This window comes from Emiliania huxleyi (genome assembly GCF_000372725.1).
Source record: "Emiliania huxleyi CCMP1516 unplaced genomic scaffold EMIHUscaffold_43, whole genome shotgun sequence".
Classification (NCBI taxonomy): Eukaryota; Haptophyta; order Isochrysidales; family Noelaerhabdaceae; genus Emiliania; species Emiliania huxleyi.
Genome location: NW_005198751.1, coordinates 544,439 through 560,358, shown reverse-complemented (window position 1 = coordinate 560,358; position 15,920 = coordinate 544,439). Strand labels below are relative to the sequence as shown.

The 15,920-nt window shown below is 66.9% G+C and overlaps 3 protein-coding genes across 3 annotated transcripts; all 3 read left to right on the top strand.

Moving 5' to 3' along the window:
- Window positions 1-2,580: 2,580 nt before the first annotated feature.
- Window positions 2,581-4,823, top strand: ACPT30 (putative cationic amino acid transporter; the record flags this gene model as incomplete). Its single annotated transcript, XM_005769217.1, has 6 exons — window positions 2,581-3,056; window positions 3,132-3,177; window positions 3,394-3,462; window positions 3,600-3,761; window positions 4,008-4,311; window positions 4,386-4,823. The coding sequence occupies 6 exons, from the start codon at window positions 2,581-2,583 to the stop codon at window positions 4,730-4,732; spliced, it is 1,404 nt and encodes a 467-aa protein (XP_005769274.1). The 3' UTR covers window positions 4,733-4,823.
- A 1,861-nt stretch (window positions 4,824-6,684) lies between these two features.
- On the top strand, window positions 6,685-7,662 carry EMIHUDRAFT_66059 (hypothetical protein; the record flags this gene model as incomplete). The annotated part of the gene is made up of 2 exons (XM_005769216.1): window positions 6,685-6,925; window positions 6,971-7,662. 2 exons carry the CDS (start codon window positions 6,685-6,687, stop codon window positions 7,660-7,662), a joined length of 933 nt encoding a protein of 310 aa, XP_005769273.1.
- Window positions 7,663-7,994: 332 nt separating this feature from the next.
- EMIHUDRAFT_451481 (hypothetical protein) lies at window positions 7,995-14,876 on the top strand. The gene is made up of 15 exons (XM_005769215.1): window positions 7,995-8,389; window positions 8,465-8,707; window positions 8,848-9,084; window positions 9,241-9,606; window positions 9,988-10,494; window positions 10,572-11,915; window positions 12,023-12,808; window positions 12,913-13,428; window positions 13,665-13,778; window positions 13,854-13,895; window positions 13,970-14,053; window positions 14,129-14,170; window positions 14,242-14,283; window positions 14,358-14,399; window positions 14,474-14,876. Exons 1-15 carry the CDS (start codon window positions 8,090-8,092, stop codon window positions 14,654-14,656), a joined length of 4,848 nt encoding a protein of 1,615 aa, XP_005769272.1. The 5' UTR covers window positions 7,995-8,089; the 3' UTR covers window positions 14,657-14,876.
- Window positions 14,877-15,920: the final 1,044 nt, after the last annotated feature.

Genomic DNA, 15,920 nt, shown 5'->3' with positions numbered 1-15,920 from the left:
CGAGGCGCAGGCTCTGCAGCTTCTCGTCGCCTGAAGGGGGCAAGCTGAATGCAGAAATCGCGGCGGCGGCTGGATGAGCTGATTGTGGAACACGCAGCGTGAGGTTCTGCAGCCCTTTCCACGTGCGGAGGACGTCGGGGCCGCGGGCGCCGCAGTACGAGAGGACCTACCGTCAACAATCGTGCACGATAGCGAGCCACTTGAAGCGCACCGATGCAACGCCGCAGGGGCACATCGAGAGAGGCTCGTTCATGCCCGCCACTCAGCGAGTGGTGAAGAGTGTGCAGCACCACCTGAGGGCGCTCTATGGGTGTTGCCGGTTTGAGCACGGAGAGGCAGAGCCGCAGGGTAGAGGGGAAGTGCCTCCGCGTGATGCTCCTTCCACGCGCGGAGGTCCTCGTGCTTGCTGCCGGCGGCGCACGGAGTTTGCGACGTTTGAGCCGGCGCGCGGTACTTGCAGGCGAGGGCAGCGTCGAGGATTCCCGCGAGCACGACAAAGTACGGCCGAGGGGCGAGGAACCAAAAGTCGAGCCTATTGCAGCGAATCTGCGCTTCAATCGCCGACTGCCAGGCCCGCGCGCGGTCGGTGCGCAGACGCGCAAACCCCGCATAGAGGGCGCACATGCCCACCCTATTGGAAGAGACGCCATCGACCGAGTGGGGAGGCACCCGCCCCACCTCCTTCGCGCAGGTGGCGCCCATCGAGTGGTGGACCACTGAGCGTCTGAATAGGCAGTGTGGCCCCATCGGCAGCCAGTGGACGAGATCGGGCCGCACGAACATCAGCTGCTCGAACGTGCGGCCTCTCTCCGCCTCTCTCCCCGCCATGAGCTGCCATAGGGCCTTGAGGGTGTGGAAGTAGCCGAGAGCGCTGTCTGAGAGCCGAAGGCTGCGCTGCTGTCGGCACGTTTGTGCCACTTCGCGGGACAGCCGAGGGACGGTGTCCGAATCGAGGTCGATCCGAACGGCGGCGGGGGCGAGCTGCCGCAGAGCCTGCTCACGCAGTCGCTGGACGAGCTGGTCTTGCTCAGACCCTTGCTGCGCCCCGCTCGATGCATCGACCTGCAGTGTATGGTGGCTGGCCCCGGCCGGCGTGTGCAAGCCACGCACATCGCAGGCGTGGAACCAGGAGCAGTCGCGATGCCGCGCCGAGAATGAGATGAAGCGGCACCGCGCACAGCCGAGGCACCGTTCGGCGCACTCTTGGGCGCTCTGGCGAAAGGTGGCCGCCTCTGCGCTGAGCCGCATCGAGCCCCTGTCGTCCGTTTCACAGTTGCCAGACTCCTCGTCCGTCAACTCGCAGTACCCCTCACGGGCACCTTGCAGCCACGCCTCAAACTGCTCCCCCGCGAGCGTCCTCTTGGGGCGATGCTTCTGCGAGTGGCGGCCGACGTGCCCAGAGCTGCTCAGGTTGAGCACCTTGAGGTAGAGGATCACCTCGGCCGACGGCGCGTACTGCTGCAGCACATTCTGCCGGAAACTGCGCCAGAGCTTCTCCTCGATCAGGAAGTGCCGCTCGAGGCCGCCGACGAGGATGGCGGCGTCCGGCGCCGTAGCGCCGCACAGGGCCGGCGTTGCGCTCGCGGCGGCTGCGCGAGGCTCGCTCATTTTCCTAAGTTTGGTGCGCCGCACAGGGCCAGCCTCCGTGGCGCGTGCGGGGCAGCGGCCCCCTGGCGGAGACACTAAAAGGCGGCACACAAGTTCTGAGTTGGGCCGTGACAGGGACGTGCGGAGGACCGCAGCAATTCTTTTTTGGACAGAAAATTCACAAGCCCCTCCGGAGCCGAGCCACGCGTCACGCAGCAGCCCTGAGGTGCCCTGAGCACACATGCGAGCGCCCATGATCATATCTCGTCGTGCACTCGCCTGACAGTAGTTTGCTGAGTCCTGAGAGACCGCCGCCAGCATGTCGTCGCACCGGCGCTGCCGGTGGCCGAAGGCAGCCACCGTGGGTCCAGCAGCGCGATCTGGTGTGCATCCGCGCTCCCAGAGCATGCCAGTGGATGGCCTTGACCAGGCCTGAGCAGCTCAGGAGTGGAGGCAGCCTCTGTCTGGACGAGCAGCGCTGGATCGCCAAACCAGCAGAAGAGCGCCGAGCGGCGGCGCGACTCTGTGAGGCCACTCCAACTCGCACGACACGGCGTCTTCAATGGCTGACGGAGCCCGTCACTCCAGTCAGTGGGTGTTAGCGACGAATCGGGGATCCTGCCCTCTTTTTGGGTCGGTACTAATAGCACTTGTGGGAGGGTCGTAGGCTATTATATAACCTTAAACTTTTGCGCGCACAGTGTTTTTCTCAGTGTGCTCTCAGCAAGAATTCTTTTTCAGTGTATGTAGCTCTCACGTACATTCCCGCGCATATAGGAGGACTCTGCTGGCAGGGTTTTTTGGCCTTGCCCGCCAAAAGAAAGCCAATTCTCCACTTACCTCGGGCGGCCTTCTCTCGAGGTCTCGAGATATTTTGGCAGGGACGGTGATTTCTTGGTTGGATTGGCTTGGCTGTGTGCAGTGTGCCGCCGAAGGCTGGCACACGCTCCATTTGGAGCTGGATCCACCACCCCGGACACAGATACACATGCGATGTGCCCATCGGCCGCTTCGCCCGGCCGCAATGCGCCGCTCCTCCACACGGCATCCTCCACGGCAGAATCCGAGCGCCGGGTCGGCGCGTGCAGCCTCGTCGTGATTGGATTCTTCTGGGTGTCGGGCGGCATATACGGATCCGAGGACCTCCTCTCGGCTGGACCGCCGCTCGTGATCTTCGGCTTCGTCCTCACGGTCGCGCTCACTTTTGCGCTGCCGAATGCGCTGATGACGGCCGAGCTGGCCACCTTTTTGCCCGCCGACGGTGGCCAGGTCGCGTGGGTGTACGAGGCGCTCGGGTCCGTGGGACACCACAACGCGCTGTGGGTCTGGCTGTGCAATCTGCTCGACGCGGCCGTCTACCCACAGCTGGCGGCGAGCTACGGCTCGCACGCCTTGCGACTCGACCCGAGCCAGTCTCAGGCGCGCGACGCCGCCCCGCCTAGCGCCAAGCACGCCGCGTGGCGGCTGCGGTTTTGTTGCCGAGGCGCCGCCTCTCGACGCAGCCCGACCCCTGCCGCCCTCGCCCCTCCCCCTGCCGCCGCCAGGCCATCGCGTACTGCTTTGTGGGCGGCGTCTGCCTGCTCAATCTTTGTGGGCTCGCAGCGGTGACCGCCTCACAGACGTTTTGCTTTGCGCTCGCTCTCACGCCCTGCCTCGCCTTCACCGCCGCCGGCCTGCCCCGTCTCGACCTCTCCGCCGTCGCCGCATCCGAAGGAGACGTCTCCTGGGCGCCGCTCGCCGCGCTGGGAGCGGGTGCAAGCAAGGGTGGGGAACGGCGGCTCTTCACGGCTCGGCGGCTGTGAACAGGAGCTACTCCTCTCGTGGGCGGTGTGGCTCTACTCGGGCTTCTCCTCCCTCGGCTCGATGGCGGGCGAGGTGCGCACGCCGCAGCTCACCTACCCCCTCGCCGTCGCGCTGCTCCTCCCCCTCGTCACGCTGCTCAACGCGCCCTCCGCCTGCAGAGGGCGGCCTCTCCCGACGCGCGGTCTCTTCACGGCTGGCGGTGTGAACAGGTGGTCCCGTTCGCGGTCGCCCTCTCGGTCGACCCCGTCCGCCAGCACTTCACCGCCGGCTACTTCGGCGAGCTCGCAGACTCGCTCGGCGGCAGGCCCCTGCGCGCCTTCTTCTCCGCCGGCTCCGTCGCCTCGCTGGTCCGGCTCGGCCGTTCGGTGGCGGTGGTTGACGCGTGCCGTGGTGGACCTCATCAGGCGCCATCGTCTCGCTGCTCGGACTCTACCACTCGCAGGCGTGTGGCCACACGGCCTCGCCACACACGTCTCCGCGACCACACCGCCCGCCACAGACTTCGCCCAAACCACTCCCCACGGCACACCCCCTCTCTCGGGCTTGCAGCTCCTCCTGCAGCTCCTTGCCCCGCTGCGCCTCCTCTGCAGCCTCGCGCCCCCTGCCCCCTCCCGCAGATCCTCGCCGCGGAGAGAACGTCGCTCGCCGTCGCGGCGGTGGTCGACGCGCGCGCTTGCGGCGCCGCCTTGCCGCACGCGTCGCCGCCCGCCGACTACCCCTCCGCCTCGCCGGCACACACCGAGTCTCGCGCCGCGACGGGCGCAGTCTCGCGGCTCTGTGCCAGCCTGGTGCGGTGGGTGAGGGCGGAGCCCCCGTGTGGGGGGGCGCCGCGCTGGGCGGTCCTGCTCAACGCGGCGTGCGCCTTTGGGCTCGCGCAGCTTCCGTACTCGTCGCTGGTCGAGGTTGAGATGACTCTGTACTGTGCGTCCCACCCCCTCGTGCGCTCACCGCCCTCCCCGCTCCTTCGACCCACCCTTCCCGCACCCTCCCGGCAGGTGCGTCGCACCTCTTCTTCCTCGCCGCCTTCCTTGCCCTCCGCGTGCAGCGCCCGCACGCCGCGCGTCTCTTTCGCGTGCCGGGCGGCACGCTCGCCGCTGCCGCCTACTGCGTGCCGCCGCTCCTCATCTGCGTCGCCACCGTCACGGCAAACACCCTCGCCCTCCGCGACCCGGCTGCCACCGACGCCACGGTCGCTCTGAGGCTCGCGGCGCTGGCGCTCGTGGCGGCCTCCGCGGTTCATTTGGCGGTGCGCCGCGTGGCTGGGTCGCCGTCGGGATCGCCCCCCGAGGACAGCGAGCCGGCGGGCGGGAGCGAACCGCCCGCGGCGAGGGCAATACTTTAGATTTGCCGGGCGGCACGGACGCTTAATCCCCGGGTGTACATATTGTATGTATCGGCGTGCGCCAGCTTGTACCGTCACAGTTCAAACAAGAGATAGTGTGCATGTGCGCATCCGCTCGGATCGACTGTCTCGACCCCGGGCACGCTCGATCGCGCTCGCGCGGCGTGTCCCCGGCGGCGATCTCGGCACTTCACTCTGTCGGCTCTTGCCGTCGCCTCTTCTTTGTTCGAATGTTTTTTCAATATCCATCCTTCACGAAGCCTCTTCGCATGTGTAGCTTGCGTTCCGCTTTGCGAATGTCTCGAAATGACACCAGGAGGGGGTCGCCAGACGACGCAGGGCAGAAGACGGTGAGGCGGAGCAGACGCGCAGGGCGAGACGAGGGAGGGAGCAGGACTTTGCGGAGATCAGCAGGAGGATGTACGAAGAGATTAGGAGCAGCAGGGACCCGAGGGACCATGTGGAAGACGGCTAGTGCTCTCGCCCTCGTTTCGTCCTCCCGTCCCTCCCCTCCACCATGGCCTTCTCGGCACTTCTTTCTCCATCCGCCTTGCCCTGACTTTTTGTATCGCGCCTTCGCCCTCCATTCGGTGACCTCCCATGGCTGTCCGCCATGGGTGGCGCTCTCGACAGACGATACGGTTGCGTCAACCTCGACGTCGCTGTCGTCCTCCCCGACTCTCCCCGTCCCTGCCCGTCCGTCCGGGCCTCGGTTCGCGTCATCGGTATCGTCTCCGTTGCTCCCTGCCTCGTGCCCCGCCGTCGCCCTCTCTGCTCGGGTCGTTCGCAATTTCGCCCCTCCTGCGTGTCGCGCGCCCCTCCGTCTCCTCCCCCCTGAGAAGAATACGATAAATGAATAAATAGAAGTCATCTGCATGAGCCTTCCCGATTTTACTTTTTCGAGGCTTTAGATCTAGTAGTACTAGTAGATCAGCCTGTCTGTCTGAGAGAGGGACAAGCGTCGCAGAGCCGTGTAGGAGCTCAGTTTGTCTGAGAGAGGGGCGTTTGATGTGGGTGTATTTTTCAGGCATGCCTTTTATAAAAACAGGTCCTCGGCTTTCTCGGAGCGTCGGAATTCTTTTGCACACGGCCATCGCAGAGAGCAGATTGTGAATGAGCTTGCCTGCGGCGAGGGCGGTCGAGTGCACGGAGCTAAGTGCCTCGCGCCGTCCTCGCAGGAGTCCTGGAGTCGCTTAAGGCGGCTCCCGTGGTGTACCTGTGTTAGTGCCAGTGTGTGTGTGCGCGCGCCAGTCCAGTGCCCAAAGAAAGAAAACTGACACGCCAAGGAGGGATGCGGATGGGAGGACGGCACGCCGCCACCACACAGCTCACAGGGATTTTAAGGAGAGGGGTGTGATGCGCTAGCCGTCGCCCACCCTTGGGCGTCCGCCTCTTCCTATCTCTCTTCGCAGTCTCTCGCCGATTCTCGCTGCAACCTTCATGCCACCTCGCGGTCGTCCCACTCTCATCGTTCTCTCTCTGTCCAGTGCCCAGAAAGAAAGAAAGAAAACGGACAACCCAAGGGAGGGATGGGAGGACGATGTCCAGTGTCGTGCGAGCAACTTTAGCCCTTGTAAAATTCTTTTGCGTGCGCGCCAGTCCCGTGCCTAGTCGCTAGTGATCTACTAGTGTCGTGCGAGGGAGTTTTGTTGTAAAATTCTTTTGCCGCAAACAACCCACTGGGCCCGGGCTCCTAGCCGGATAGGGGGTCTGTCCACACTGGCTGGCCCCTCCCAGACAGACAGATAGGTAGGTAGGTAGGTAGGTTGGTCTTGTTTCGCCCAAAAGGGCCCTGCAATAGGTAGGTACCCCCTCTTTTCATCTTTTTTCGCTTCGCTGCGCGGCCTGGGGATAGGTAGGTAGGTAGGTAGGGCGCGTTTTGGCGCGAGTCAGTGTCACAGACCCCAATCCGGCTAGGAGCTGGAACCCTGGGCAAGACATTGCGCATGTATATGGAGGCGATGGCGGCGGGCGCCATCCTCAGCGAGCACAAGGGGCGGGTCATGTCGCTGGACTTCAACGGGTCTGGAGAGCTCATGCTGAGCACGGGCGAGGACGACCGGCTCTGCGTTTACTCGTGCCAGAGCGGCCAGCTGCAGCGCGCGGTGCAGAGCCCCCGATACGGCGTGGGCATCGCCCGCTTCACGCACGACCCGCTCTCCGTCATCTGTGCCTCGCGCGCCGGCGAGGCGGGTGCGGCCGGCGGCGCGGCGGGTGCGGCCGGCGGCGCGACGGGAGGCGGCGAGGGCGCGCACGCGATTCGGTACCACTCGCTGCACGACAACACCTACCTGCGCTTCTTCACCGGCCACACGGCGCCGGTGCTCTCGCTGAGCGTCTCTCCAAAGGACGACGTCTTTGCTTCGGCGGCGGCGGACGAGACGATGCGGACATGGGACCTGCGCGTGCCCGGCTGCCTGGGCGTCCTCCGCTTCCCCGGCAGCGGGCGCCGGCCAGCGGTCTCCTTTGACCCCGAGGGGCTTGTGCTCGCCGCGGGCGTGGGCGGCAACCAGGTCAAGCTCTTCGACCTGCGGTTTGCCTCTAAGGGGCCGTTTGCAACCTTTTCGGTGCCGGGCGAGCCTCGCGACTTTGCGTCCATCTGCTTCAACTTTGACGGCAAGCTGATGCTGGTCGGCACCGCGCAGGGCGCCGCCGTCAGCATCGACGCCTTCAAGGGCACCGAGCTCCAGACCTTTCGCGGGCACGCCAACAAGATGGGGCTGCCGCTCGAGGCGTGCTTCAGCGCGGACGGCGCGCAGGTGATGAGCGGGTCGGAGGACGGCAAGATCTGGCGCTGGCGCACGCACGACGCCTCGCTGGTTGCGGCGCAGGCGGGCCACCGCGGCCCCGTCACCTCCGTCAAGTGCAACCCGACGCGGCAGCTCGTGGCGAGCGCCGGCGAGGAGGTCTGCCTGTGGCTGCCTGCTTAGCGGCAGTGCGGCTGCCCCGCTGCCGGACCGTACTGAGTTTTTTGCCATTTAGGGCCATATACAGTGTAGTCCGGGTGGAGCGGGGTGGCAGGGGCGAACAGAAGCCCGCCGCAGACGCCAGACCTGTTCCAGGCGACAGGCGTGTTCCGTGTAGCTGTAGGTATAGCACAAGACTCAAGAGCGTGGCCCCGCCGCCGACGTTGACCTTACCTAACTTAGCAAGCGTGAACAGCGTCACGAGTTTGAAGAGTGTTCCTTTGAACGATACTATCTCGGTGTCGAAACGCCTCTCGACAGCCCCAAACAGCTCTTCACAGCGGCGCCGCTTGTTGGGCTCGGACCTGTTGCTCGGCCGCTGGCAACTCGCGGCGCCGCGCGTGGGCAGAGGGTCGGGCCGCGCGCCCCCCCCCGTGGTGCAGCGGGCGCCATGTTCATGCACAGCGAGGCCGACATCAAGAAGGTGAAGCGCGTGCAGTTTGGCATCCTCGGCCCAGACGAAATCAAGGCGATGTCTGTGATGCAGCCTGACGGAGTGACCTCGGACCGCACGTTCGACAACGGCAAGCCGGTGCAGGGCGGGCTGATGGACCCGCGCCTCGGCTCCATCGACCGCTACATCAACTGCGCCACCTGCGGCATGGACCACAACGAGTGCCCCGGCCACTTTGGCCACATCGAGCTCGCAAAGCCGATGTACCATGTCTCCTTCCTCGAAAACACGATGAAGGCCGCGCGCCGCCCCTCCCGCCGCCCACCGCCCCCGCGCCGCGAGGAGTGACCGGCACCGGACGCCGCGCCGCAGACGCTCCGCTGCGTCTGCTTCTCCTGCTCTGTGATCCTCGGCGACGAGCCGCCCGACCCCGCGACGGGCCAGCTCTCGGGTGACGCGCTCCGCATCTCGCGCGCCACGCGCGTCAAGAAGCCCGAGCGGCGGCTCCGCGCCGTGATGGACATTGCAAAGTCCAAGTCTGTCTGCTGGTCCTGCTCTACGCCCCAGCCGACCTTCAAGAAGGACGGGCTGATGATCCGCGCAGAGTTCAAGGAGGTACCGCCGCCGCCGCCCACCGCCCACCGCCCACCGCCCACCGCTCACCGCTCGATCCGGGAGGGGCCGCCCGCTGTCCTCCCTCGCTCACCACCGCTCCGTCACACCTCACATCACGCAACTGCCCATCACCGCCGCAGGCGACGGATGACCACGAGAAGAAGCTGGAGCTGACGGCGGAGCGGGCGCACAAGATCCTCAAGGGCATCTCTGACGTCGACGCGCGCCGCCTCGGCTTCGACCCCGAGAACGCGCGCCCCGACTGGATGGTGATCACGGTGCTGCCCGTCCCTCCGCCGCAAGTGCGCCCCTCCATCCAGATGGAGGGGGCGGGCGGGCGGGGCGAGGACGACCTGACCGTCAAGCTGATGGACATCGTGCGCTGCCCGCACACCCCGTCGCCCGCGCGCGCGCCTCCTCCCGCACACACGCCGCGACCGCGCTCTGCGGCGCCGCACCCGCCGCCGCTCCCGCCGCCGCCGGCAGCACCAGCAGCGCACCCGCCCTGAACGCGGCGCGGCGCGGGCCTGCAGGTGCGGACGAACCGGTCGCTAAAGGAGCAGGAGCGGAACGGCGCGCCGAACCACATCGTGCTGCAGCACGTCTCCCTCCTGCAGTACCACCTCGCCACCCTGGTCACAAACACGCTCCCCGGCGTGCAGCCCGCAACCACCCGCTCGGGCCGCCCGCTCAAGTCCATCTCGCAGCGGCTCAAGGGCAAGGAGGGGCGCGTGCGCGGCAACCTGATGGGGAAGCGCGTCGACTTCTCCGCGCGCACGGTCATCACCGGCGACCCGAACCTCGCCATCGACGAGGTTGGCGTCCCGCGCACCATTGCCCGCAACCTGACGTACCCCGAGGTCGTCACGCCCTTCAACATCGACCGGCTGCAAGAGCTGGTCGACAACGGGCCGCTCGAGCTGCCAGGCGCGAGACCCGCCGCCCGCGCGCGAGACCTGCCGCCCGCGCGCGCCAGAGGGGGGCGGAGGGGAGACGGGGAGAGAGCGCTCCTTTGCTCGCTCTTGCCACGAGCAGAGCAGAGCTGCCCCCCCCCCCCCCCCCCTCTGCCGCCTCACCCGCGCCGCCCCCGCCTCATCGCGCCGCACTCGTCGTGCCGCAGGGGCTCGGTACATCATCCGCTCCGACGGGATGCGGCTCGACCTGCGCATGCCGAGCGTGCAGAAGCACCTCCAGTACGGCTACAAGGCGCGCACGGACGGGAGCGCTGCCGCCGCCCCATCGCGCCGCCTCACGCCGAGCGGGCGGGTGTGCAACTGCAGGTGGAGCGGATGGTCGAGGACGGGGACATCGTCATGTTCAACCGGCAGCCGTCGCTGCACAAGATGTCCATCATGTCGCACCGGGTCAAGATCATGCCCTACTCCACCTTCCGCCTCAACCTCTCCGTGACGACGCCGTACAACGCCGACTTCGACGGCGACGAGATGAACCTGCACGTGATGCAGTCCATGGAGACGCGCGCGGAGGCGTCCGAGATCATGTCGGTCGCGCGCTGCGTCGTCTCGCCCCAGTCCAACAAGCCCGTGATGGGCATCGTGCAGGACACCCTGCTCGGCTCGCGCGGCTTCACCAAGCGCGACACCTTCCTCCGCAAGGACATGATGATGAACCTGGTGATGCACCTCGACACCTTCACCGGCAAGCTTCCCGTGCCCGCCATCCTCAAGCCCGAGCCGCTCTGGACGGGCAAGCAGGCGCAGTCCCTCATCCTGCCCGACTTCTCGATGGCGCGCTTCGCCAACGGCCGCCCCGACGCTGAAGAGAGGGTATACGCGGCCCCCGCCGGACCGCCGCGCCCCGAGCCGCCCCTCCTCCGTGCCGTGTAGGCCACCCCGACGACGAGACCGACGAGCTCTCGCCGGGCGACACGCGCGTCGTCATCGACCGCGGGGAGCTGCTCTGCGGCATGCTCGACAAAAAGTCGCTCGGCACCGGCGCGGGCGGCGTGATCCACACCATCGCGAACGAGTTTGGGCCGCAGGGCGTGCGCGCCTTCATCGGCGCGCACCAGCGGCTCGTCAACTACTGGATCCTGCACCGCTCCTACTCGATCGGCATCGGCGACACGATCGCCGACGCAAAGACGATGGACGACATCGTCGCCACCATCGACGACTCCAAGCGGGAGGTGAAGAAGCTCGTCGAGAAGGCGCAGAACAACAAGCTCGAGTGCCAGCCCGGCCGCACCATCCTCGAGTCGTTTGAGAACAACGTCAACCAGGTGCTCAACAAGGCGCGCGACAAGGCGGGCACCTCGGCGCAAAAGTCGCTCAAGGAGACCAACAACGTCAAGAACATGGTCACCACCGGCTCGAAGGGGTCCTTCATCAACATCTCGCAGATGATCGCCTGCGTTGGCCAGCAGAACGTCGAGGGCAAGCGCATCCCGTACGGCTTCCTCAACCGGACGCTGCCGCACTTCACCAAGGACGACTATGGGCCCGAGTCTCGCGGCTTCGTCGAGAACTCGTACCTGCGCGGCCTCACCCCGCAGGAGTTCTTCTTCCACGCGATGGGCGGCCGCGAGGGCCTGATTGACACCGCCGTCAAGACCGCCGAGACGGGCTACATCCAGCGGCGGCTCGTCAAGGCGATGGAGGGCGTGACGGTCAAGTACGACGGCACGGTGCGCAACTCGCAGGGCGAGGTGCTCCAGTTCCTGTACGGCGAGGACGGGATGGACGCGGTGCGGCTGGAGAACCAGAAGATCGCGCACGTCGGCATGCACATCGACAAGCTGCGCAAGATGTTCGAGCACAAGTTTGACGACCCAAACTACGGCCGCGTCCACGAGTCGCCCGTCGGCCAGCCGTGGATGCGGCCCGGCCTCGCCGAGGAGCTCAAGCGCGACCCGCTGGCCAAGGAGGAGCTGCGGCAGGAGTTCGAGCAGCTGCTCGAGGACCGCCGCCTCCTCACCGACCCGCGGCTCGGCCCCTTCGCCAAGGGCAAGGCGGACCCGCCCTCGCCCGTCAACATGAACCGGCTGCTGCGCAAGGCGCAGGGGCTCTACCCGGTGGACGCGTCCAAGCCGTCCGACCTCAAGCCGATCGACATCGTCAAGAAGGTGCGCTCGCTCCTCGACAAGCTCGTCGTCGTCAAGGGCACCGACGCCCTCTCCGTCGAGGCGCAGTACAACGCGACGTACAACTTCTTCTCGCTGCTGCGCTCGCAGCTCGCCTCCAAGCGCGTGGCGGGCCGAGCCCCCCGCCCCCCGCGCCGGCGGCACGCCCGCGACACGCCGGCGGCCGTCGCCCCCGTAGGCGCGTGCTGGTCGAGCACCGCCTCACGCCGCAGGCCTTCGACTGGCTGCTCGGCGAGGTGGAGTCGCGCTTCCTGCAGCACCGATGCCAGCCGGGCGAGATGGTGGGCGCTCTGGCCGCGCAGTCGATCGGCGAGCCCGCCACGCAGATGACGCTCAACACCTTCCACTACGCCGGCGTGTCGGCCAAGAACGTCACGCTCGGCGTGCCGCGCCTCAAGGAGATCATCAACGTCTCCAAGCGGCCAAAGACGCCGTCGCTCACCGTGTTTCTGCGCGAGGAGTTTGCGCGCGACTCGGAGGCGGCCAAGGAGGTGCAGTCGATCCTCGAGCACACGACGCTCGGCTCGGTGACGAGGCAGACCGAGATCTGGTACGACCCGCTGCGGCCGCTCGAGGCGGAGCGCGCGACGGTGGTGGAGGAGGACGAGGACTTCGTGCGTCTGTACTACGACACCTCGTTCGAGGAGATCGACTTTTCAAAGATCTCGCCGTGGGTGCTGCGCATCGAGCTCGACATGGAGGCGATGGCGGACAAGAACCTGCTGATGGAGGACATCGTGAAGTGCATCTCCGCCGAGTACGGCAGCGACGAGCTGCACGTCATCCACTCGGAGGACAACGACGACCGGCTGGTGCTGCGCGTGCGGCTCGTCAACAGCGAGGCGGACAAGGAGGCGGAGGCGGAGGGGGACGAGGACGTCGAGCACACCTTCCTGCAGCGCATCGAGCAGAACATGCTCTCCGAGATGACGCTGCGCGGCATCGAGAAGATCAAGCGCGTCTTCATGCGCGAGCCGAAGCGCGAGCACGTCGACCCTGTGACGGGCGCGCTTGGCGCGGCGGCGGGGTGGATGCCTCTGGGAGCCCCTCCCGGAGCCTCCTCGCAACTCTCCCCATAGGCGCGCTCGGCATGGTGACCGAGTGGGTGCTCGACACGGAGGGGATCAACTTCTCGGCGGTCGCGTCGGCCGACCGGCGGATCGACCACACGCGGCTCATGTCGAACGACATTTGCGAGATCATCCGCAACCTCGGGGTCGAGGCGGTGCGGCAGGCGCTGCTCGGCGAGCTGCGCTCGGTGATCGAGTTTGACGGCTCGTACGTCAACTACCGCCACCTGGCCATCCTGTGCGACGTGATGACGTACCGCGGCCACCTGCTCTCGGTCACGCGCCACGGAATCAACCGCGTCGACAACGGCGCCCTCGCGCGCTGCTCTTTCGAGGAGACGGTCGACGTGCTGATGGAGGCGGCCTGCTTCTCCGAGGCGGACCTGATGCAGGGCGTCTCGGAGAACATCATGCTCGGCCAGCTCGCGCCGATCGGCACCGGCGAGTTTGAGCTCTTCCTCAACACCGACATGCTCGAGCTGGCGCAGCCCACCGACTTTGACCCTCTCTTCGACGGCGACGGCCTCGCCGGCATGTCTCCCGGCGCGGTCGGCGCGATGACGCCGGGCGGGATGACGCCTTACTCGCAGTCGCCCTTCATCGGCGGGATGACGCCCGCCTTCTCGCCCGGCCCCGGCGGCGCCGCCTTCTCGCCCGGCCCCGGCGGCGCCGCCTTCTCTCCCGGGCCGGGCGACGGCGGCTTCTCGCCCTTCCACGGCGGCGGCGGCGGCGGCGATGGCAACTACAGCCCGACGTCGCCGTCCTACTCGCCCACGTCGCCGAGCTACTCGCCGACAAGCCCGGCGTACTCCCCGACGAGCCCCGCCTACGCGGCCACCTCGCCGTCCTACTCGCCCACCTCGCCGGGCTACTCGCCGACGAGCCCGGCCTACTCCCCGTGCGCCTCTCGCCGCCGCGGAGGGGGGGAGGGGGGAGCCCGCTCGGTCTCACGCCCGAATGGGTTGCACTGCAGGACGTCTCCGGCGTACTCGCCGACCTCGCCCGCGTACAGCCCGTGCGCCATACCTCGGAGGAGAAGGGGCGCGACGGAGTCCCGCTCGTCGCACGCCCGACTCTTGGGCTAAATAGGACCTCGCCGAGCTACTCGCCGACCAGTCCGAGCTACAGCCCGACCAGTCCGAGCTACAGCCCGACGTCGCCGAGCTACAGCCCGTGCGCCTCTTCCGGCGCAAAGAGAGGCGGGCGGAGCCACACTTGTCTCACGCTGGAATGGCCGCTGCACTGTAGGACTTCGCCGAGCTACTCGCCGACCTCGCCTGCCTACAGCCCGTGCGCCTCGCTGCTGCGGAGGAGAAGCGCGCCTCCGAGACCCTCTCGCCTCACGAGTGGTTTGTTCGCAGGACCTCTCCGGCGTACTCGCCGACGTCACCCGCGTACAGCCCGTGCGTTTCCTCACTCGGCGAGACGGCACGATCCGAGTCCCACTCGTTCGCACGTTTGATGGGTTGCACTGTAGGACGTCGCCGGCGTACTCGCCGACCTCGCCCGCGTACAGCCCGTGCGCCTTCTCGCCGCGGGAAGACGCGACGGAGTCCCACTCGTTCTCACGCCCGGATGGTTTGCACCCTATAGGACCTCGCCGGCCTACAGCCCGACGTCACCGGCGTACAGCCCGACGTCGCCGGCGTACAGCCCGACCTCGCCGGCGTACAGCCCGACGTCGCCGGCGTACTCGCCGACGTCGCCGGCGTACTCGCCGACGTCGCCGGCCTACAGCCCGACGTCGCCGGCGTACAGTCCTGGCGACTGACCTGAGCGGTCGGTGTACTCCACTTGCATGCAGCATGGAGATCTTAAGCGAGTTGCCTTTGTGCCCGCACAGCAGACTTTGAGCGCGTCGCCCGCGCCCGTTTCCCACTCTCTCTCTTTGCCCACTTGTACGCAGCCGAGGCAGCGCGACTGCCATGTCTTACAGTTTGCTCTTTCAGGGGTTGTGTGTTTACGTCGTGTTTCTTACAGAAGTCAGAACTCAGAAGCGTCCGAAAAAACGAAAAGGCGAGCGAGACCCACCACGCCCAGTCGTCCGGGCGCGCGCGGCGCACACTTCGTTCACAGCTTCGTTTTCAGTGTTTCACTGCACTGCACACTCCCGGGGACACTGGTCAGTCTGAGATATCAGTTATCACTGTGACACATCTGACCCCCTCTTTCAGTTCTTTCAGCCACCCGTGACCGTATCGAGTGACCGTACACACACGACGATGAACCGCCCCTGCCCCTCAGCCCCGCGGCGTGCTCGCCCGCTTGATGTTGTTCCGCGAGCGCATCTGCTTGTTGCCCGCGCCAGCGCCGCGCAGCGCGTTGGCGCCGAGGTAGGGCGACGCGGGCGTGAGCGGCGTCGGCTGCAGCAGCGCCACCGGCAGCTCGAGCGAGCCGCGTAGCAACACCGCCGCCCGGGCCAGCGCGGCGGGCGGCACGGGCGTGACGAGGAGCAAGCTTTCGCTCGCGGGGTCGACGGCGCGCACGATGCCGAGCCCGAGGCACTCATCCGCCTCCCCCTCGCCGCCCCGCGCCGCGAGCCCGACGACCGCTGCGTTGAGCGAGCGCAGCAGCTCGCCCTCGGGCAGCGGCGGCTGGTGCAGCAGCCGCACCTCGAGCTCGCTCAGCCTCGCCGCCAGCGGGGGCTCGCGGAGCAGGCGCGAGATGGCCGCTTGCCAGGGTGCGGAGGCGTACCCGCGGCTGCTGGGTGGGAGGCCCCGCACACCGCGCGGCAGCGCGCCAAAGTAGGCGAGCAGCGCCTAGTCGATGGGTTAATTAATTCATTCATCCATTCAAAGTAGGCGAGCAGCGCCTAGTCGATGGGCCGTCGTCAGCTGCTCAACAGTCGAGTGATTAAAGAGTATGCGCGTGGGGCGGCACGCACGGGGGGGGGGGGGGGGCTCTGCAACTCACACGTAACTCGAGCCCTGGAGCCCTGATCATCCGCGCCAGACACGTACTCACGCGGATGCAAGGTGAGAGCAAATGGGGCCCCTCTCCCCTCGTCCGATAAAGAGAGACCTGACCTCTGCTTGGAGGG